At 43.7% G+C, this 21,857-nt stretch overlaps 1 protein-coding gene and 1 pseudogene across 2 annotated transcripts in view; one reads left to right on the forward strand and one right to left on the reverse strand.

The window, feature by feature from the left end:
• The window catches only part of LOC310790336 (alpha-1,3-mannosyl-glycoprotein 4-beta-N-acetylglucosaminyltransferase B), a 42,139-nt gene extending 27,678 nt beyond the window's left edge, over nucleotides 1-14,461 (forward strand). Inside the window, exons 10-15 of the mRNA XM_083652012.1 lie at nucleotides 2,417-2,524; nucleotides 7,047-7,240; nucleotides 9,773-9,851; nucleotides 11,386-11,461; nucleotides 12,624-12,733; nucleotides 14,127-14,461. Of these exons, the coding sequence (XP_083508138.1) occupies nucleotides 2,417-2,524; nucleotides 7,047-7,240; nucleotides 9,773-9,851; nucleotides 11,386-11,461; nucleotides 12,624-12,733; nucleotides 14,127-14,144 (585 nt within the window). The 3' untranslated portion in view covers nucleotides 14,145-14,461. The remainder of the gene's footprint in view (nucleotides 1-2,416; nucleotides 2,525-7,046; nucleotides 7,241-9,772; nucleotides 9,852-11,385; nucleotides 11,462-12,623; nucleotides 12,734-14,126) is intronic.
• A 1,641-nt stretch (nucleotides 14,462-16,102) lies between these two features.
• LOC310790143 (extracellular calcium-sensing receptor-like) lies at nucleotides 16,103-20,864 on the reverse strand (annotated as a pseudogene). Its single transcript has 6 exons — nucleotides 20,632-20,864; nucleotides 20,130-20,430; nucleotides 19,088-19,882; nucleotides 18,702-18,929; nucleotides 18,438-18,561; nucleotides 16,103-17,016 (listed from the first exon to the last, which is right to left on the reverse strand). The product of its transcript is annotated as an extracellular calcium-sensing receptor-like (transcript).
• Between the last annotated feature and the right edge of the window lie 993 nt (nucleotides 20,865-21,857).

The following is a 21,857-nucleotide window of genomic DNA, read 5'->3' on the forward strand; positions in this document are numbered from 1 at the left end:
GTCTAGTAAGCTGCCGGAAAAACACGTAAGAGCTAACCACATGATCTGTCATGTGACTGTGTAAAGATTCTGCTCTAGATTCTACTTTGAGCTCTGTCATAGTTTCTGTCGCTCTTCTACTCTGAGCTCTGTCATATTTTCTATTGCTCGAATTCTACTCTATTCACTCTGTCATAGTTTCTGTTGATCCAATTCTACTCTATTCACTCTGTCGTAGTTTCTGTTGATCCAATTCTACTCTATTCACTCTGCCGTAGTTTCTATTGCTCCAATTCTACTCTATTCACTCTGTCGTAGTTTCTATTGCTCCAATGCTACTCTATTCACTCTCGTAGTTTCTGTTGATCCAATTCTACTCTATTCACTCTGCCGTAGTTTCTGTTGATCCAATTCTACTCTATTCAATCTGCCGTAGTTTCTGTTGATCCAATTCTACTCTATTCACTCTGCCGTAGTTTGCTCTAATTCTACTCCATTCTGTCATAGTTTCTTCAGCATAAAAAAAGGTGAGCTTGTAGCTCAAGTAAATGCAAATAAATGAAAGTTATCTTGTGTGGTATGCCTACTATGTGGTTTGTATGTTAAATCAGCAGTCAAATTTAGCTAATTTAGCCCCACCCCTTTGTTGGTATTCCGACTTGTTGTCCATTTACTACTGTCTATGTCTATGAATTACCTTTTCAAAATCCAAACTTCGAATCCGAGCTTGAAATGAGCTAACGCTTAACAAAGATGTGCTAAATGAAAATACATGGGTGTGACAGTCAGGTTTTAGAGGCCACATGTTTTTGAAGGATTATTTGCTGGGGGAGACTGTTGGTGTCAGCTTTGAGAGGAAACAGAGCGGAACGTAACAGCGCTGATTATGAAAACACTACAGTCAGGCTCAGTGAAGAACACAAGAGAAGAGCCACACTTTGACCAAACACACTCTGACCAAACATATGGAGTGTGATGGATGACCTCCCTCTGTGGGAGTTGTTCTTCATACTGTGCAAAAATCATTTAATTTGATTCTTCTCAATGGAAGAAAAAACAAGCCTGCCTGTTTCCATACAAAAAGGTGGCCTCTCATGGCTTGGCACGGCTGCCCAGCGTGGCTGGAATTTGTGTTTCCATTATAACAGGGCTGAAGGTGTGTCTTTAATGACCGGGCTGAAGGTGTGTCTTTAATGACGCGCTTGTCTCGATAAACATTGCATTTCCTTTTAAGCTCTTCAAAATAAAATGCAAACAAAAATTGTCTTCCGTTAGTTTGTCCTTTGTACTAGTTTAGTGCAAAGGAGTAGCAGCAGGAAATGCTTTAATCAACTTGGCAGTAACTTGGTACGGCTCTGTGCAATAAGGAAACGGTCAAATAAAGCAGATATCTGAAAGTACAAAAACCACAGAGAGGCTTTTAAAAATGTCTTTCTCTCTGCTCTGTCCACCTTTCAGCACATGAGTTTAATCACGGGTTGGCTGCAGTTGGGCAGCTCCCTCAGAGGTCGGTCCAGTGTGCTTTGGCCCCACTCTGGAATAGGTCCATCTCGAGCGCGGCTCGGCACATAAAAAATTTAATGGAAGCCGAAATCGGCGCGGCATGGCTTGGCACCGCCAAAGACTGTGCAGACATCAGCAGGAAGAATGGAGAGGGGAGGGGCAACCTAGACAATTGACACAAACTTACAAAAAACACACTGCTATTATCTTTAAGATATAAAATGTGTGAAGTAGCATGGCATGATGGCATCTAGCCTACTTTGACTATATCCAAACAAGACTAGGTGGAACCTATTAATGTATATAGCTGGATGGTTTGTGATGTGTTTATAGGCTACTATTATATTGTACTTTTATGCTATTATACTTCTCTAACCATTTATGTTGCTCTGCACAGCCCAAGAATACAGCATTATTCTCAAATTTTTCCTCAAAAGTGACACAAAATGCTTTAACTCTGAAGGCAAAACCGCCCCACTTCCTGTCTTGTCCTACTGTAGCTAACTGCTGCTGTAACAACATTCGCCAGGCTCAAAACGCCACTGAGTGGCCAAAGCGTTTGCTTGTTAACCATTTCGAGTCCTGCTCTCTCCAATAGGGGCATCCGTTTTGAAATCCATTGACTGGTTGTTGATACAGTATCTCAGTAATAATGCAGCTGTTCCTTGCAGCTAAGCCATCAAGGGATACCGTTTCCAGTGTAACGTACGCTGTTTTCCGGGCATATCCTTGGTATATAGAACACCAACCATTAAACAGGTAGAAAAACTGAGGGGATGGGGGGCTTTAAGGGCTAAAAAGATTTTCGGGTACAATATAGTATATAGAACCCATATTTAGAAGAATTGGCATAATGCATTCCAGGTTATTGGACTACAACATGCACAGCTCTATACCATGTAGTGATATTCATCCTGGTGTGTTGCCCCATCAGAAAGACTGCAGTAAACAGAAGGCGCTGCTCAAGCAGAGGTACAAGCCCTCCCTCTTCCAGCATGTAGGCCTGCACTCCTCTCTTCCTGGCAAGATGCAGCATCTGAAGGTGAGGCCATTTTTACAAAGCTGTTTTGCCGTAATACATACCTGTAGGTACTATACTATTACTATATACAGTACTACTGCATATCTGTACAATACATTACTACTATACTGCCAACATAGCAGAAGCAGACATGGAGAAAGGGGGAGATTTTCTGGGGTATCGGCAAATGCACCTCCCCACAAAATCAGGTCCGTCGAAGCTCCATCAGTGATGTGATCCATTGTTCTGTGGATTTATGCTGCCTTGTTGAACAATGCTCGTGCTACCATATCTGTAAAGGAGAGTCTTGTGCTACCCTATCTGTAAAGGAGAGACTCGTGCTACCCTGTCTGTAAAGGAGAGACTCGTGCTACCCTGTCTGTAAAGGAGAGACTTGTGCTACCATATCTGTAAAGGAGAGACTCGTGCTACCCTGTCTGTAAAGGAGAGACTCGTGCTACCCTGTCTGTAAAGGAGAGACTTGTGCTACCATATCTGTAAAGGAGAGACTCGTGCTACCCTGTCTGTAAAGGAGAGACTCGTGCTACCCTGTCTGTAAAGGAGAGACTTGTGCTACCATATCTGTAAAGGAGAGACTCGTGCTACCCTGTCTGTAAAGGAGAGACTTGTGCTACCCTGTCTGTAAAGGAGAGACTTGTGCTACCCTGTCTGTAAAGGAGAGACTCGTGCTACCCTGTCTGTAAAGGAGAGACTTGTGCTATCCTGTCTGTAAAGGAGAGACTTGTGCTACCCTGTCTGTAAAGGAGAGACTCGTGCTACCCTGTCTGTAAAGGAGAGACTTGTGCTATCCTGTCTGTAAAGGAGAGTCTTGTGCTACCCTGTCTGTAAAGGAGAGACTCGTGCTACCCTGTCTGTAAAGGAGAGACTTGTGCTACCATATCTGTAAAGGAGAGACTCGTGCTACCCTGTCTGTAAAGGAGAGACTCGTGCTACCCTGTCTGTAAAGGAGAGACTTGTGCTACCATATCTGTAAAGGAGAGACTCGTGCTACCCTGTCTGTAAAGGAGAGACTTGTGCTACCCTGTCTGTAAAGGAGAGACTTGTGCTACCCTGTCTGTAAAGGAGAGACTCGTGCTACCCTGTCTGTAAAGGAGAGACTTGTGCTATCCTGTCTGTAAAGGAGAGACTTGTGCTACCCTGTCTGTAAAGGAGAGACTCGTGCTACCCTGTCTGTAAAGGAGAGACTTGTGCTATCCTGTCTGTAAAGGAGAGACTTGTGCTACCCTGTCTGTAAAGGAGAGACTTGTGCTATCCTGTCTGTAAAGGAGAGACTTGTGCTACCCTGTCTGTAAAGGAGAGACTCGTGCTACCCTGTCTGTAAAGGAGAGACTTGTGCTATCCTGTCTGTAAAGGAGAGACTTGTGCTACCCTGTCTGTAAAGGAGAGACTTGTGCTATCCTGTCTGTAAAGGAGAGACTCGTGCTACCCTGTCTGTAAAGGAGAGACTTGTGCTACCCTGTCTGTAAAGGAGAGACTTGTGCTACCCTGTCTGTAAAGGAGAGACTCGTGCTACCCTGTCTGTAAAGGAGAGACTTGTGCTATCCTGTCTGTAAAGGAGAGACTCCTGCTAGCCTATCTGTAAAGGAGAGACTCCTGCTACCCTATCTGTAAAGGAGAGTCTTGTGCTACCCTGTCTGTAAAGGAGAGACTCGTGCTACCCTGTCTGTAAAGGAGAGACTTGTGCTAGCCTATCTGTAAAGGAGAGACTCATGCTAGCCTATCTGTAAAGGAGAGACTCATGCTAGCCTATCTGTAAAGGAGTCTTGTGCTACCCTGTCTGTAAAGGAGTCTTGTGCTACCCTGTCTGTAAAGGAGAGACTCGTGCTACCCTATCTGTAAAGGAGAGACTTGTGCTATCCTGTCTGTAAAGGAGAGACTCGTGCTACCCTATCTGTAAAGGAGAGTCTTGTGCTACCCTGTCTGTAAAGGAGAGACGTGCTACCCTATCTGTAAAGGAGAGACTCGTGCTACCCTATCTGTAAAGGAGAGACTCCTGCTAGCCTATCTGTAAAGGAGAGACTCGTGCTACCCTATCTATAAAGGAGAGACTCGTGCTACACTGTCTGTAAAGGAGAGACTTGTGCTACCCTGTCTGTAAAGGAGAAACTCGTGCTACCCTGTCTGTAAAGGAGAGACTCGTGCTACCCTGTCTGTAAAGGAGAGACTCGTGCTACCCTGTCTGTAAAGGAGAGACTCGTGCTACCCTGTCTGTAAAGGAGAGACTCGTGCTACCCTGTCTGTAAAGGAGAGACTTGTGCTACCCTATCTGTAAAGGAGAGACTCGTGCTACCCTATCTGTAAAGGAGAGACTCGTGCTACCCTATCTGTAAAGGAGAGACTCCTCGTGCTACCCTATCTGTAAAGGAGACACTCGTGCTACCCTATCTGTAAAGGAGAGACTCGGGGTGTCCATAGAACCCATTCTCATATCTTGAGGTGAGGGGTCAAGGGACGCCTTTGAAAATAGTTTTCCCCTCACCAAAATCTAGCCTAAATTTGGAGTGTTATTTAGCCCCCTTCCTATCAACCTAGCATGGTTGGTACCAATGGATGCCGGAGGTCATCTATTTTCACAAGATACCAGATACGTAACTCACTACAGCCATTTGATTTAAATCGGTGATTAACGGGAGAAATTACCAATTGGGAGCACAGCAGGGAAAAGGGTTAAAAATAGGGAGACACGTGAAAATCAGGCAACATTGGCAGGTAACGTAATACGATTTTTACTGTGCCATAACACCTTATTGTGAAACTAAAGTGCTTGTTTAGGTTGATGTGGCAGGATGCTGGGTACTCCCTTCCACCCTCTTGCTTTCATTACTTTCTGGCTAACTGTCAGATGTTTTGATTGTATTAGAATGGCCTATTATAACGACCTGGAGAGTGATAGTGCTTTTATACAACACTGCTATAAACAAAGCTATTCATCAAGTAATAATAGCATTTTTCTAAGTAATTTGAGACAACAGATGATTTTTGTCTGTCATTTGTGTCCGCCAAGAAAAACAGTTCCCTCAGGATTGTACTACCAAGTGTTGCCAAGTGAAGCTGTTTAGATTGTATCGGGCTCAGTGGTGGACATGGGGGGAAGGAGGGGGGGGGCGTTGAGAGTGAACCGCGAGAACGGCATTCATCCTCAGGTTCCCCTAATGTCTTGCATTGCAGTGGAGAGGAGAGCAGTGGAGAGGGGGCAGCATGAAAGAAACAGAGAATAGTAGGTGAACATGTATTTGGAAGATGAATAAGCAGCGTCAATATCAATGTGTCATCAAGTCTGTCATGAATAAAATCAAGGGGAAATAATTAGTAGAGCTTGGCAGTCTTATTTAAGTAACTTTTGTATGAGATATTTATGTAGCTGTAATGGTATAATGAGTAAAAAAAAAAAAAAAAAAGTCAAGCATTGAGAAATAATATCCTAAGCCCCTCGCCCTATTGGGTGGGGGCGGGCCACGCCGCGTCCAGGGACCCCATCCTGCGTAAGTACGGTAGGGTTCCCAGAGTAAAACCTGGTCATTTCCACCACTGATCGGGCTGTAGTAAAGGGTTGACACAATTGGACATTGAAGAAAGGAAAAACTGGGAGCTAATGCAAACTCAATGAACCCACGCGTTGTGTGTAGCTATGCTGGTATGGACGCTGGGCTTCCTCCAGACGTCTTGTTCAGTTGTCCTTACAGCCTGAGCATTGGCTACCCTGGGGGGGGGGGGCAGCCTGTTCAGGCCAGGTTTGATGAGAGTTCAGTTTGGTTGGTATTGGTAGGAAAGAGAGATGGATGTTTGTGAAGCTAGGTGTGTCATCAATGTTTGGCTCCCATGGCGTGTAGCATGCTAACGCGCGTGTCACTACTTCTGAGTTGCTGGGAGATCTGAAGCTCCAAACAGTTTCAGGGGAGGCTCAGTGAATGAAAGGGGAAAATATGACAGTAGTTATTACATTCATTATCAAAAGGAGATCACATAGACTTGCCAAAATGTATGTGATTTGGTTAAAGAGATAGTTCAGGGATAGTAGTTTTGGGGAAGTTTACTGTGAAACAAATAAATGCCTTCAGACAGACCTTTGGTTACATATTTCGTGTAGTCTGAAGCATGTCAACAGCAATATCTATCTTGGCTCAATTTGTTGAGTGATAATGGGATCAAATAACATAATTGTGATGGGGGGTGTCCAAGCTTTGTCTGATTCAGGGGGGGCACACTTATTGCTGCTTCACCACTGTCCCACTGCACAAGAGGGACGTCATCTGCCAGGACCATGGATTGATTGTTTGATTGATTTAGTCAATGGGTCCTGTTGTTCAGCCTCACAATGCTATTGGGGAGTAAATGTGTTTATAGGTCCCTCCCACAATCCAACTACGAACACAACCTCCAAATCTTCTTGAGCGTTACAGCATTAATGCAGGTGGAAAGGTGGCCAAAGGCCGGCGGTATGACAGACAGTGTGTGTGTGTGTGTGTGTGTGTGTGTGTGTGTGTGTGTGTGTGCGCGTGTGCGCATGTGTGTGTGTGTGTAGGATAAGGACTTTGGGAAGCAGAGTCTGTTCCAGGCTCACAGTAACCCGGCAGCAGAGCTGAGCAGCAGTCTGAAGCACTACCAGCAGCACAGCCTGGAGCGGGCATACCACGGCCAGGACTTCTTCTGGGCCCTGAGCCCCGTGCAGGGAGACCACGTCACCATCACCTTCCCCCAGCCCATCCACCTCACAGGGTCAGTACCTCCCCCAGCCCATCCACCTCACAGGGTCAGTACCTCCCCCAGCCCATCCACCTCACAGGGTCAGTACCTCCCCCAGCCCATCCACCTCACAGGGTCAGTACCTCCCCCAGCCCATCCACCTCACAGGGTCAGTACCTCCCCCAGTACCTCCCTCACCCCATCCACCTCACAGGGTCAGTACCTCCCCCAGCCCATCCACCTCACAGGGTCAGTACCTCCCCCAGTCCATCCACCTCACAGGGTCAGTGTGAATTGCTTGGTTTATAAGCGTTTGTTAGCCTAGCAGCCTGCTTTGTTCTGCGCTGTGCTACTACGTCATATCCCTCCCAGACGGTGATAGACAAATGGTTTGTCCAATCACCTGCCAAGTCATTTTTTTACATGACACTGGGTCTGCTCAGAAACCAAAACTGCTCAAAACCACCCATCTGGCAGCGTCAGGTTAGGGATTCTATAGGCACTTCCAAACCATACTGATCATGTGATCTCACATTCTCTTTTGTCTCAATAAACATCTATAATATATCTAATATTAAATAGATCATATTAATTTGCTCTGCATTGCTATATGCCCACGTTCACATGTTCTGTTTATGAAATACAATACATAGGGAAATGCATCGTCTTTGTCTGGTGTGTTGATCAGAGTTGTGATTAAAGGGTTGGGTGGGTCCTGGAAGATTTTCAGATTTCAAAGTGGACCGTGGCGTTCTGAAGTTTAATGGCTGCTAGACTGTCTAGGCTACTGTGTCTGTAGGCACCATGGGAGCCAGTGAAGAGAGGTGAGGAGGGTGATGTGTCTGTTTGATATGAGAACAATCCAACAAAAGAAATGTATGTCATAAGATCACTTGATATGGGCCACTGCTTGTGTGTTTGTAGTAACAGGATGCCCGTGAGGTGTGTGTGTGTGTGTGTGTGTGTGTGTGTGTGTGTCGGTGCTTGAGTTTGCGTGACTATCTGTCAATACAGTGTTGTCTCCACTCGTTCCACCCTCTGGACTTAAAGGGCCGCGTTCCCACGACTGGCATACAGTACCTGTTTACCTGCCTCTCTTCAGGCCAACACAGCCAAGTGTTCAACTGTTACTAAGTAGCCACATTATCCACAGTCAGATTATCCACAGTGAGAACAGAAAGCCCTCCAACACTGAATTAGGGCCGCAACTAACCATTATTTTCATTGTCGGTTAATCTGTCAATTATTGGTTGTTTGGTCTATAAAATGTCACAGAATGGTGAAACATGTTGATCAGTGTTCTCGAAAGTGCAAGACGACATTGTCAAATGTCTTGTTTTGTCCACTGGAATCAGAGAATGTTGATGTTTTTTCCTTCTCTTGATCCTCCTCTGGATCAGGCGCTCCTGCCTCACAGCAAGAAGGTCCTGTGTTCAAACCCCGGTCCATCCCAGGTCCTTTCTGTGTGGAATTTGCATGTTCTCCCCTTGTTCGTGTGGGTTTCCTCCGGGGGCTCCGGTTTTCTGCCACCATCAAAGATACAGTATGTTAGGGTGAATACACCTGTCAAAGACATGTATGTTAGGGTTACGGGTTGAGGGGGGTACGGTGGTGCAGTGGTAAGCGCTATCGCCTCACAGCTCGAAGGTCCTGGGTTCGATTCCCACCTGGGACACTGTGAGCGCTGAAGGAATGCGTGCCCGTCCGCATGTCCTCGAGTGCCCACCGCCCAGGTAGGGTCGTCAAAAGGGCGTTTCTGTGTGGAGTTTGCATGTTCTCCCCGTGCCTCCCGGGGGTTTCCCTCATATCGGAACCCCCTTCACCAAAAACATGCAATATCCTGGTTGCTAATGTGGTTCCTCCTCTGGTCGTTAAGGGCGCCTGATCAGAGGGAGGGGTACTTGTTGGAATAGCGTGAACCTCCCACGTGCTATGTCCTACCGGTGTGTACGTTGTATGTATAACATGTATGTTAAAGTTAATACTCGTGTCAGTGTGTGTGAGGCACTGGCAATTCTAACTGGAGTTCCAAGGGACAGCAGTTGAGAATTAGGCATCTCGCTAACACTGGCACATTTACATTTAAATTAAAAAACAAACATCAAACCAATTAATTGATTGATTAGCAAAATGGTTGGAGATTAATTTAATAGTTGACAAGTAATCGATTAATCATTGCAGCTCTAGAATACTTTGAGATTTAAATATATCTGTGGCTGTTTGGCAGCTTGAATTTAAAAATATTGCATCATATTCATCAATCCACATCTGTTTTCAGAGATGCTCACGTCATTTTTTGCAAGTCCAAGTCAAGTGTTGAGTCTTTGAGCTAGAGTTCAAGACAAATCTCAAGTCTCTTATGGATGAGCGTTCTATCATCTGCTGGATGCCATCTGGTCTGCTTAGAACACTGCACCCGCCCCCCTCCCCCCCACCCCCAAATCTTGAGTGTGAGTCGAGTCTCAATTCTTATGAGCACGAGTCTCAAGTCAAGTCCCAAGTCACTGTGTGCGACTCTAGTCGTAGTCCTTACAGTAGTCCCCATCTCTGTCTTGTGAATTGCAGGTACATGTTCCGCAGTGGAAATATCGAGACGAATGGAGATAAATTCTACAACACCACAGTGGAAGTGCTGCCCAGAAATGTGAGTAACTTGCCTGTGTGCGTGCGTGCGTGCGCGTTTGTCTTCGGGGGTGTTCTTTAGTTCCATCTTTAGTTGCCGTTGGTTTCCATCTTAGGTGTTGAAGCCTGGGGAAAGAGAACCACAACAAGCTATCTGCTCTCACTGTTAGCCTGCCTGTCTGTCTGCCTGCCTGCCTGTCTGCCTGCCTGCCTGCCTGCCGCTGGCTCTCTGTGAGCATCAACCTGACACTCCCTGTTGTCACAGTGAAGGTTGAAAGTGGTCACGGCCAGGTGGCCTTAGAGTAAAGCGAGACAGACACAGAATGCACTTGGAAGATAAGATGCGCCACAGAGCTGTGTTAAAGGGACAGTTCACCCCAAAATCTAAAATACATTTGAGGGTATGGAGCCCTGTGCACAGCCATGCTGCTAATCCAGGGTGCAGCTAGAGCAGGAACAACAGCATTCAGGAACAATGTAGAAATCCAGTGCACACCAGGTTTGTTAGATTAATTTACATAAAATTAGTGTCTCCCTCAGTCTCTCTCCCCCTCTCTCTCTCCCCGCTCTCTCTCCCTCTCCTCTCTCTCACATCACTAATGATGTCTTCAGTGGGACTGATGTCATCAGTGGTTTATGACATCACTAATGATGTCACAGTGGGATTTATGCCATCACTGATGATGTCATTTATGACATCACAGTGGGACATGGGACAGACAGAGAAACAGAGCCCTAGGCTAGCTCCCATTTATATACTGATGATGATGATGATGACTGATGATGATGATGGTAAATAATATAATCCGGAATAGCGCCACGTACTGGCAAACACAAAAAGCGGTTTAACTTGAGAATCGTTTGTCCGATCGATGTCAAACTTGGGGAGTGTGCTTCGGGAGACCTGATGGAGTGCAATGCCGGATTGCGTGGAATTTGGCAGAGCGCCAGCTACTGGCAAACACAAAATGTGGTTTATCCACACAATGCCAAACTTGGTGCCCCTTTGCACATATCAACTCTGACTAAATATGCACTATTTGGTGTCTATATCTCACATTTAACCTCCAGGTCATAGGATCTCAACCAAACTTTGTGCACTTTTGTACATATAAACTCTATCTAAATGTGCACTATTTGGTGTTTATATGTCACATATATCCCCCAGGTCACCGGATGCTTGGACACCGTCATCGCCGCTTGTGGCTATATTTATTATTATTATTATTATTATTATTATTATTATTCAGTGGCAAGAAATGTTCTTAAAATGACAATAACATCGTTTATCGCAATTCTTTCTGGGACAGTTTCTGTTAATTGTATTACATGTTTTTATGCTATGGACTCTTGGAAGAATAGTCCAATTGGGCTAAAAGAGATCCAAATAAACAAACAAACAAACAAAGAGTATATCAACCAACAAATTGTAGTTATGGCGACAAACCTACCAATATCAATACCAATGTTTGTTTTTTTGGACAGGAGCCACCAATAGGTTTACAGTTTGTGTTGATGTTGAATAAATAAATGATGTTGTTGTTGTCTTCCCTCAGGCGTGGGAGCGAGACAAACTGCTGGCCGGCTCGTCTCTTCGCTACAAAGGCTCTGATAACGGCTTCATCATCGTCGGTAAATAATTGCTCCCTCTCTTTCTGTCTCTCTCTATTATATGATTGTTCAATCATGAATTATTATTGTTGTGTCAGATAGATTTAGCATATCCTCTCATATTCTCTGTGAAGTCCTCTGAGACATGCTTGTGAATTAGGGCTATACAAATAAACTTGACTTGACTTGACATGTAGTATGCGGAGCGCAGCGATTCAATGTAATATTTGAGTCTGGGGAGACAACTGTTGACTAGACTGGTTGTGACTGCATTGTGAAGTGTGGAGTCCACACTTAATTTTAGTGCTGTGTGAGGGCTGGAGAGAAAATAATGCAGTAACTTGAAGTTAATTGGAACTGTAATTATTACTGTTTTGGTCATTGTAATCGGTTACACTACTCGTTACTGGGGAAAGTAATATATTACAGCAATATATTACTTAGTAATATATTACTTAGTAATATACATAGTAATATATATATTATATATAATATATAATATTATATATTATTTAGTAATATATTACACATTATACATTGCGATATGATTCATATTCCAATATATTGGAACGTACAAAAAGGTGTGGACCAAAGCAGCTCAGCAGGCAACTATAGTTGCCCGTATCAACTATGTGAAGATGTACACTGTTAACTGTGAAGTACGCAGGTACAAATTACTTCTTATTAAATTTATTTATCTTTAAACTCTAAGCAGCTAATTTTTCGCTTTGTTATTCCAATATATTGCAATACTTGACATAATTTACTCAAAATTTAAAAATAACCCTGAAAATACAACTTGCTCTGTACCACCCAGGTAGTGTAATAATATGTGCATCACATTATATTAATGACTCAGTGGACAAATTGAGTCAAAACTATTTAATTCAAAATGTTCATGCCAATTTATTAGAATGGTATTTGCAAATGTGTACAGTTGCACACTGTTACTGAACACACTAATATGTATATTATTACGTCACTGAACACACAGCTGTGCAAAAAATCGATCCAGCAATATATTGCAATATCTTCCTGAAATATCAATACAGTATTGCGGAAAAAATACTGTGATATATTGCCGTATCAATTTTATTGCACTGCCCTAGTGCAATAAATAATAGTGCGGTCATGGTGTGATGTTTCTGTTGCTGAAAAGTGTATATGTGTGTGTGTGTTTCAGGTGAGTTTTTAGATGGGCTAGCTTCAGGCCAGCTGTCTGCAGCTCTGCAGGTCTCAGCTCTGCGGCTCGTGGTTCAGTCCAACTCCGATGTCTGGGTCCTACTGAGCGAGGTACACACACACACACACACACACACACACACACACACACACACACACACACACACACACACACAAACAAAAACACACAAACAAACAAAAACACGCGCACACACACACACACACACACACACACACACACACACACACACACACACACACACACACACCATACTATTCTACACTCACAGGCCTAGATGTGGGTTGGGTCCTCATGTTACTCAAACTGAAACAGAAACACTTTCAGTGACCAAACTTCCCAGGAACCATTACTCATACGTTTCCCAAGACTGATTATCAAATTGAAAATGGGGCCAACATGTTGAAACCTTTGCTAACATAAGGACCAACGCATCAGTTCTGAAGAGGTTTGAGTGGTGTTAGCTGTAACTCAAATACTGTGTGTCTGCGTGTGTCAGGAAGTGTATAGTATTTGTCATTCTTTCAGTTCCCTTTAAATGACTGTGTTCACTATTTAATATTTGTGTAATTCAAAATGTAAACTGAAAATCAAACAGTAAAACTTTGGTTCTTGATTTCTTGGGCGTCCGGGTAGTGCCGCGGTACATTCCCTGATTCCGAGGGTCGCAGGTTTGAGCCACCATGTTAGACTTGATCAGACATTCCTATGGGGCACAATTGGCCGTGTCTGCGGGTGGGAAGCCAGTGGGGGATGAGTCCTGTTTGCTGCACTAGCGCCTCTCTTGGTCGGGGTGGGGTGCCTGTTTGCCTTCGGGGATGGGAGGGGAACCGGGGGGGAATAGCATGATCCTCCCACGTGCTATGTCCTGCCGGTGAAACTCCTTGCTGTCACGTGAAAAGAAGCGGCTGGCACATGTATTGGAGGAAGCATGTGCTAGTCTACAACTCTCCCCAGATCGGCAGAGGGAGTGGAGCAACGACTGGGACAGCAGGGGGAATTGGACAAGTACATTGGGGAGAAAAATGGAGAAAACCCGGAAACCCCCTGCCCCCCAATAACCTTTGATTCTGGATTTCTTCAACCTAATGCTGCAACAGATTCCTACTTCATGAACATGACTGAACTAAGAGTGAAGTTACAAGTCTTTCTGTTTCCACATCTCCTTGAAATACTTTAAAGTTTGTGAATTTGAGTGGGGGAAATCAAGGTTGAGAGTTGAGAAGTGTTCACACATTCAAGCCTCTATCTCTTTTTAATAGTTATCTGTGAGCTTCTGTAAAGCTGCTAGTCAGTGTTGTAACAGTAAGTAACCTTGATCCCTGTCTCAAACTATGCCATGTTGGGTCCTTTAATTTGAGGGAATTAGGCCTGGAAATTCCTTGAATGTGATTTTTGAGAAGGTGTGGGAACCCTGATCTAATGGCTGTGTGGTCTCATCTGATCCAAGGTGTGCTTAACGCTCACTCCCCTTCCATCTGTCAGATCTCCATTAAAGTTTGAAGAGAGGAAACCAGACACGGCCCAGCGCCTCGCCTGGATAGACGGCTCCCTCGAGTGGACTAAGACCTGTATTACAGGGACATTTTCACAAGGGATTTATCAAGTGCCTAAACAAACTGGCTGTGCCGGTGCTGGAATTGGCCTATTTGTATTGTTTTCTCTGAGTTGGATTGAGGTCTATGAAATCCACTCTCTGAAGACTGCTGACCTGGGACAACAGAGACAGTTATGGTAAGAGTGGGAGGAAGCCACTCCAGAGAAGAGTAATTTATTACATTCTATTTTTGTTTAAACCAATAAAGAAGGGTTACACCTTGTGTGGTATTTTCATTTCAACTGCTTGGAGTTTATATAGTTAGTTAGTTAGTTATTATAGTTTATATAAGTCTGCATTTGTTAGAAATGTCTTATATTGCATTTTATTATGTCATTCTCAACACAAAGTCAAACTGGGGGCAAAAAGCAGTCAGACTGGTTTCAAGGCCTGACTGCTAATTAAACTGACATTTAATTAGCTTTTAAAACACAATGTTCTCAGTAAGACATCGGTGTGAATTGTCCATGTTAGTCAGCTGTTTCACTCTGGTGTTCTGAGAATCCTTTTGTTACAGGTTGGGTAGCGGATTAATTTAGAACGCTGATTAAACTTGAGCTGAACTACATGTGCAATACCCAGTTTTAACACACACCTGCTGGCCAATCAGAAAAGAGCATTCCTTACTCTGCTCTCTGCCCACAGCTATCACAGCTATGGGTACAACTACTACACAGATCACTGATCTAAACCATATACACAGTAGAATATATCATTTCTGTGAAAATGCAGCATTCAAAAGCAGTCGGGGCACTTGTCCTTGCAAGCACCCTTATGGCCTACAGCAGTGGTTCCCAAACTGGGGTACGCGTACCCCTAGGGGTACGTGGAGGTACTACAGGGGGTACGCCAAAATAAATCTGACCCCCCCTCCCCCCCCTCCGGCAAAGTTAAACCCATATGACCCGCCACACACTATACACACACACACCGGCATTCTGATTAGGCCCGCCCTACTCTGCCTCTGATTGGCTCTACCAACAAATGTAACGAGTATTAGCCAATGAGAGGCGGAGGAAAGGGGTGATGAGACATCAAAGCAGACTACAGCTGTGCCGTGCAAAATGCTGAAAGTGACACTTGTCATGTCTTCATATTTAACATCATATGAGAGTTGCCCATCTGTGGAGGTCTAGGGGGTACACGACTTTAAAAAGTTTGGGAACCACTGGCCTACAGTATATCCACCAGCTGTGTTACGGCTCCGTGCAGCTGCCTGCCACACCCATGTCATCTGTCAGACGTATGCGGGATCTGACAAAAATAGAACAGGTGTGTATTTCTTCTGTACCACATGTATTGCCAGCTCAGTGGCCTTGTGGTCTGAGTGTCCGCCCTGAGACTGGGAGGTCGTGAGTTCGATCCCCGGCCGAGTCATACCAAAGACTATAAAAATGGGACCCATTTGCCTCCCTGCTTGGCACTCAGCATCAAAGGGTTGGAATTGGGGGGTTAAATCACCATGTGATGCGCGGCGCACGCTGCCCCAGGGGATGGGTCAAATGCAGAGAACAAGTTTCACACATTGTGTGACAATCAGTGGGACTTTACCTTTACCTTGCCCATCTATTAACATGGGCGAGAGGGCTAGAGTATTATATAATGACACTAGTTATAGGATTATTAATAATGGCCATATCTCTAAGTTGGTGCCCTTATTAAGAGGAGTTAAACAAGGGTGTCCTTTGTCAATTTATTCATTTATTATCACTATTGATATATTAGCTATTAAAGTGAGGTCCAACACAGACATAGAGGTGCTTGAAGTTGGGAATATGCAAGTAAAAATGTAAATGTATGGGGATGATACTAGCTTCCTACTACCTAAGTTCTTGTCATTCTATATGCCTATTATATTCACTCATCATGATGATTTTGATGGCATTTTACCCATCATGTTCTTTTTTGTATTCTTTTCTGGCTTCAATAAGATTACATAACATTTTGGAATAAAAATACAGATTAGCAGTCCAAAACTGGAGCCCAGAATTGCAAATATCTCCACAGCAACACTGAACTTCCCTGGAGAGCTGAGATATGCAGGGATAAAGGTGATCCAGACCGCACAGAATATCAGCATGCTGAAGGTGATAAATTTGGCTTCATTGAAATTATCGGGCAGGTTCCGAGCCAAAAAAGCTAGAAAGAAACATAACATAGCCAGGACTCCTATATACCCCAACACAGCCCAGAAGCCTACAGCTGAGCCTAATGCACATTCTAAGATGATTTTGTCTTTAAAGTGTTTAAAATTCTTGAAGGGAAAAGGAGGAGAAATAGTTAGCCAAAGTATGCAAATCAGGACTTGTATGAGAGTGAAAGCCAGAACACTGAGTCTCTGCTGAGCAGGGCCGAACCATTTCATGATATTACTCCCTGGAAGTGTAGCCCTGAAGGCCAGTAACACCACTATAGTTTTCCCCAGAACACAAGACATGCAGAGGACAAAGGTGATCCCAAATGCTGTGTGTCGCAGCATGCAGGACCACTCAGAAGGCCGGCCGATGAAGGTCAGAGAACACAGGAAACACAGAGCCAGGGAGAAGAGCAGCAGGAAGCTCAGCTCAGAGTTGTTGGCCTTGACTATGGGGCTCTTCCTGTATCTGAAGAAAATGAAAGCCACCATAGCAGTCATCCAAGTTCCTAACAGGGACGCCGCCGTGAGCAGTGCCCCCATAATCTCTTCATATGATAGAAACTCTGTGTCCTTCTTTTCACAGTCATCTCTTTTCTCGTTTGACCAGAATTCAGGATGGCATCTCAGACAGGTGATGGAATCTACAAGTTAAAATTAAAAACATTTAGCAAAACTTTTTACCTGGCCACTTCAAATAGACTACCCTAAGACATTGAGTCTGCACATTTATTTCAGGGGTGACTGAAGTTTCTACAGGTAATGTCTAGTGACAGTCTCACATGGTCAGACCCAACGTCTCATGTCAGCACGCTTCCAGCAATGGAATTTCCAGGTCCCGCAGACACGAACCGTGCAGCAAAATCTGATTGGCTGGGCTGTTACGCAAGTCTTGCATGCCGTCCGTGGTTGGTCAATTCATATGTCAATTCACATATATATTTTTTGTCTTGGGGGCGGGCGTTAACCACTATTCAAGAGTTGTGTTCCAGATGGCTGGCTACTGCAAGACTAGGTAATGTCTTCCTCAGAGTCAAGCAGAACAATGAAAAAGGGGAGGTTTATATACCCCCCTATACAGTGATGTAATTGACATACATTTTTGAATAAAAATTGAAAGAAAAAATAAGCATGGAGCAGCTGCATAAAAAAAAGTTCAGAGGGGCGGGGACCTAGCTCACACTGAATCTGGTACAATAGTTTTCGTCTGTTTTGGCTTAAAAAAGAATAGTGCTTTTTTTTTTTATCTCAGTGGCGCACGCACACACACGCACACGCACACACACACACACACACACACACGCAATCAGCCCTGGCTCAATTAGAAAATAATCTAAAACATGAGTGAATTAATCGAAAACATTGCCATAGCGCCCCGTGTGAGGCTTTTCCCCCTGCACCAGTCTCATGCCAGACCCCTGAAAAGTGTTTTGGCAAAGTTTGGAGGTGATTGGACCAACTTGAAAACTCCGGACAGACAGACAGAATGATACATATGTGCATACAGCTCCCCAATTATAGTAGTAGGATGTTATATATTCTAGTGATTGATGGGTAGATAATGACTGAATTTTCATTTTTTGGTGAACATATCCTTTAAATTTGTGGCAGTAGCCCAAGTGTGATAATCTTGGCCATGCAAGAAATAGGTAGGTAGGTACTTTTATTAATCCCAGAGGGGAAATAGTGTATTTGACTAGGGGAGAAAATATATAAGGAGGGAGAATGTAGGCTACTTATTTACATAATTAATTTATTCATAATTTTACACCCAATGCATACATTGGATAGGTTCCAGCCCCCTGTGACCCTGAAAAGGATTAAGCAGGTAGTAAAAGATGAATGATGCATATTACCGTAGTTGTCCGTTATCTACAACTAATTTACATTATAGTTTTATATCATTATAGTTTACAGTATATTCACATAGTGCTACTCAGCCATCTTTCTATAAATCAGAACAAGATTTCACAGTACACCCAATTTTGATATTCTATATTTATTTGATTGCTGATATTGAATTTATAGATGTTATCCTCTGATCCGTTAAATAACACTAGAGTACCTGTAGTGTTGCTGATTTCTCCCTCTGCACATGGTATACAGTCATAGCAGCAGACCGGCTTTCCTTTCTGGAGGACCTTACGGGTTCCTGGGGGACAGCTCTCACTGCACACTGACACAGGCACCTGCATGAACAACAAAGCAGTATTATACACTTTGATATGCTGTTGTCCTACAAGTCACCATTTAGAATTCTGATGAAATCGACATTACAATACAGTAATCCTGCAAGTTAACAATCCATGAATGATCATACGGTATTAACCTGTTCTGAGTTCTGTGCCCAAATTAAGGACTTAGTGTGCATATTCAGCTGTTTTTCTGCAGGTAAGGATGCATCGTAACGACCAACGGTGACAAACTCCACACTGCCATTTTCGTTCGGCTGCCAGTTTACGATTTCATACTTTGCTGCTGGGTCTCCATTCTCATCAAAGTAAATGTCCTCCCCCTCCTTTGTCTTGAACTGAACCTTTTTTATGTGCTGCAAAATCTAAGCAGATATTATTTTACTTATTCGATTAAATGTAAACCACCTCCTATTAGCTTTGCAGAATGGACATGCAACAATTTATTAAATACCATAAAAAAATCTGTTCTTGTGAAGCACATAATGTTGAACTATCATTCAGCGTTCAGTGTTCAACTCACCGTGAATGGATCTGGCTGTACCTTATTGTCACATATTTCTTTACAGCCAAGAACACTATGTAGTGCGTGAGCCACAGCATACACTCCTTTATAGACATTGTTAAAGATGGGCATGTATGACATATCAGTGAACATGTTTTGCTGCCCAGACACATCTTCAGACCCTGTACAGTATCTCTGATTCCCTTCTGAGCCCTTTGTCTGCTTGAACCTACAATCAAACATTGTCTCCCAGAATTCTGTGAACAATTCATTACTAGATGAATTGAGTGACTTTACATCCAAAATGAACTCTGTCATGCCTGTGACATGGACCTTGGGGATGGACAGCCCTATAGCACCATCCAGGATTTGGTGTCCATTCATAGTTGCAGTGTCGGAATCAAGGATCCAGCTCTCAGTGCCTACCCACTGGTACCCAGTCAGGTTGTGAGGGGCCATCTCATGTATTAGTATTTTCACATCAGCGAAGGAGAGGAAAGTGACAATCACCTGGGAAGTAGAAGCTTTGATAATGTCAATTATTGCCTGTATTTTTTCTGGTGGATCTGTTCTAAATAAGGATACAGAGTACTCTAGACAGATGTCCAGCTTTTGGGCCGTCTCTGTGAATATGGCCATGCCGTTATTGCCATAATCATTATTGCTCCTAATTGCCCCGACCCAAGTCTAGCCAAAGTGCTTGATCAACTGGGCCAGACCTCTGCTCTGATAGAAGTCACTGGGTATTGTTCTGAGGAAGGATGGGTACCGGACTTTATCACTGAGACATGCACAGGTGGCAGAGTAGCTGATCTAGGGAGTAGAAAGAAATTATATTCCCAAGATGAGGATGCAAATTTAAAAAAAAAACACAGGAAAGCATAGAGCACATACACGTAATTCCCTTTACTGTGAGCAGTCAGACAAATTGCAGTATAATAATAACTGTATTATCGAGAAAATGAAACAAAATAAATAGTTCAAACTGTGGCCAAGGTCCTTTACAGTGCATGATTATACATAAAGTGTAAAAAACAACAACAACAATACAACTACCCACCGATGGGATGTGAAAAGGCCCAATGACAGTGGATATAGCCATGGAAGGAGAGGAGGAGCCCTCTCCTATAATGGCCTGCACTTGGGCCGGTCTGGTGCAGGGTGCATTGGAGGCTGTGGGTATATCCTCGTCATTACCATTAGCCAAAGCCAGTGCCACCCTTACTGCCCTTGGAATGCAGTTACATGAATCATAGATCTTGTAGCCCAGAAAGATGCCAGGCAGCAAGTCTGTACTGTTGTTAATCTCCTCAATGGCGAAAAGCATAGCCTGAGCAAACTGGAACATTCTGAAACTCAACCTTGACCCAGACAGTTATAAATAGTTGATGTTATAGTCAGCATGTCCTTGAAATGAAACAAAATTAAAAGTTAACCTATATGAGCAAACATTTCTTATTTAACATCTCAGCATGATAAGCTTTTTTAATCCATTTTGTATATCTACCCAGCTCTTCTAATCTCCTATCTTATGTCAAACAGCTTGCTACAGTGTGATTTACCTTGTGCACTGCAGTGGCGGTGGTCGGTAAATGTAGGTTTCCTGTCTGTCTTTCCAGTTGGTGTGGAAAGCGAATATTCCACCCAAAATAATGTCCCCATTCTTAGACAGCTGGGGGATCTCCGGCTCCCCTATCTGCCGACACACCAGTTCCTCAGCCCCAGAGAGAGATGCTACCAGCAGCAGCTGCAGAAGGACCCAACCCTGCTCTCTCCACCTTTTGGTGGACATCATACTAAAGGCCGTTACACACCAAGAGCGATACAAATATATAGCACAAAATTGCGAAGCAAATTGTGACCAACCTGTTAATCACAGCAACAGAAATGTACAAGTTGGAAGCGAATTTCTGAGAAATCGACCCTGGTCCGAAATAAGAAATGCCGCTATATCACTCAGCGAGACTTCACCGTTGGTATGCACGGTTGCATCGACTGATAGAGATTTGAAAAATATTATTGATGTGTGAATTAATCGCACTCAAGAAAACATGCTGTAAGGACCTTAAGGGACAAACTGCAGGGCAGCATCAGATGAGCCCTAACAGGAGCAGGGCAGAGCTTGCATCAGTATTTATAGATATTAAAGCATAACAATTAGTAATGGACAGTGATGTTCCATGGCTCCACAGGGAGGACAGGACAGAGGAGGGAGGTACAATACTAGAACATTCTTAATGAGTTTTGGCTGTATCTTATGAGTAGTATCATATTCAGTCACATACAATTGTAGTGTTTGCATTCAAAATTTGAATGTCTGATTTGCAGTATTTTGAAAAATAATGGGGGATGAAGGAGTGGTAAAGTCTAGAAAATGATATGAACTGAAATGCCCCATACCATTCATTCAGACTTTTGTTCTCAAAGGTCAAAATTTAATGTCACGATGACCTCACAACTAGAGTTCTCAACGGGCCTGAAAATTCAAACCTGACCTGACCCGGCCCTAGTAAAGCGCGAGCCCAACCCAACCAGACCAATTAGCAGAAATGGACAGCCCATTGGGCTTGGTTAGCTCTCGTCAGCCTCAGGCTGGAACTCAGAAGTCTAACCTGTGTGTGTGCATGCATGCATGTGTGCATGGAAGAGGAGAGAGAATACAGAGTCCCCACCTGATCTACTTTGAATCACCTATTTCTTTTTATATATTTATTATTTTGAATTTTTCTGAACAATGCACAGACAAGACAAACAAACACGCTCAGACACAGGAAAATAAATAAAAAAG

This window comes from Poromitra crassiceps (genome assembly GCF_964638095.1).
Source record: "Poromitra crassiceps genome assembly, chromosome: 15".
Classification (NCBI taxonomy): Eukaryota; Metazoa; Chordata; class Actinopteri; order Beryciformes; family Melamphaidae; genus Poromitra; species Poromitra crassiceps.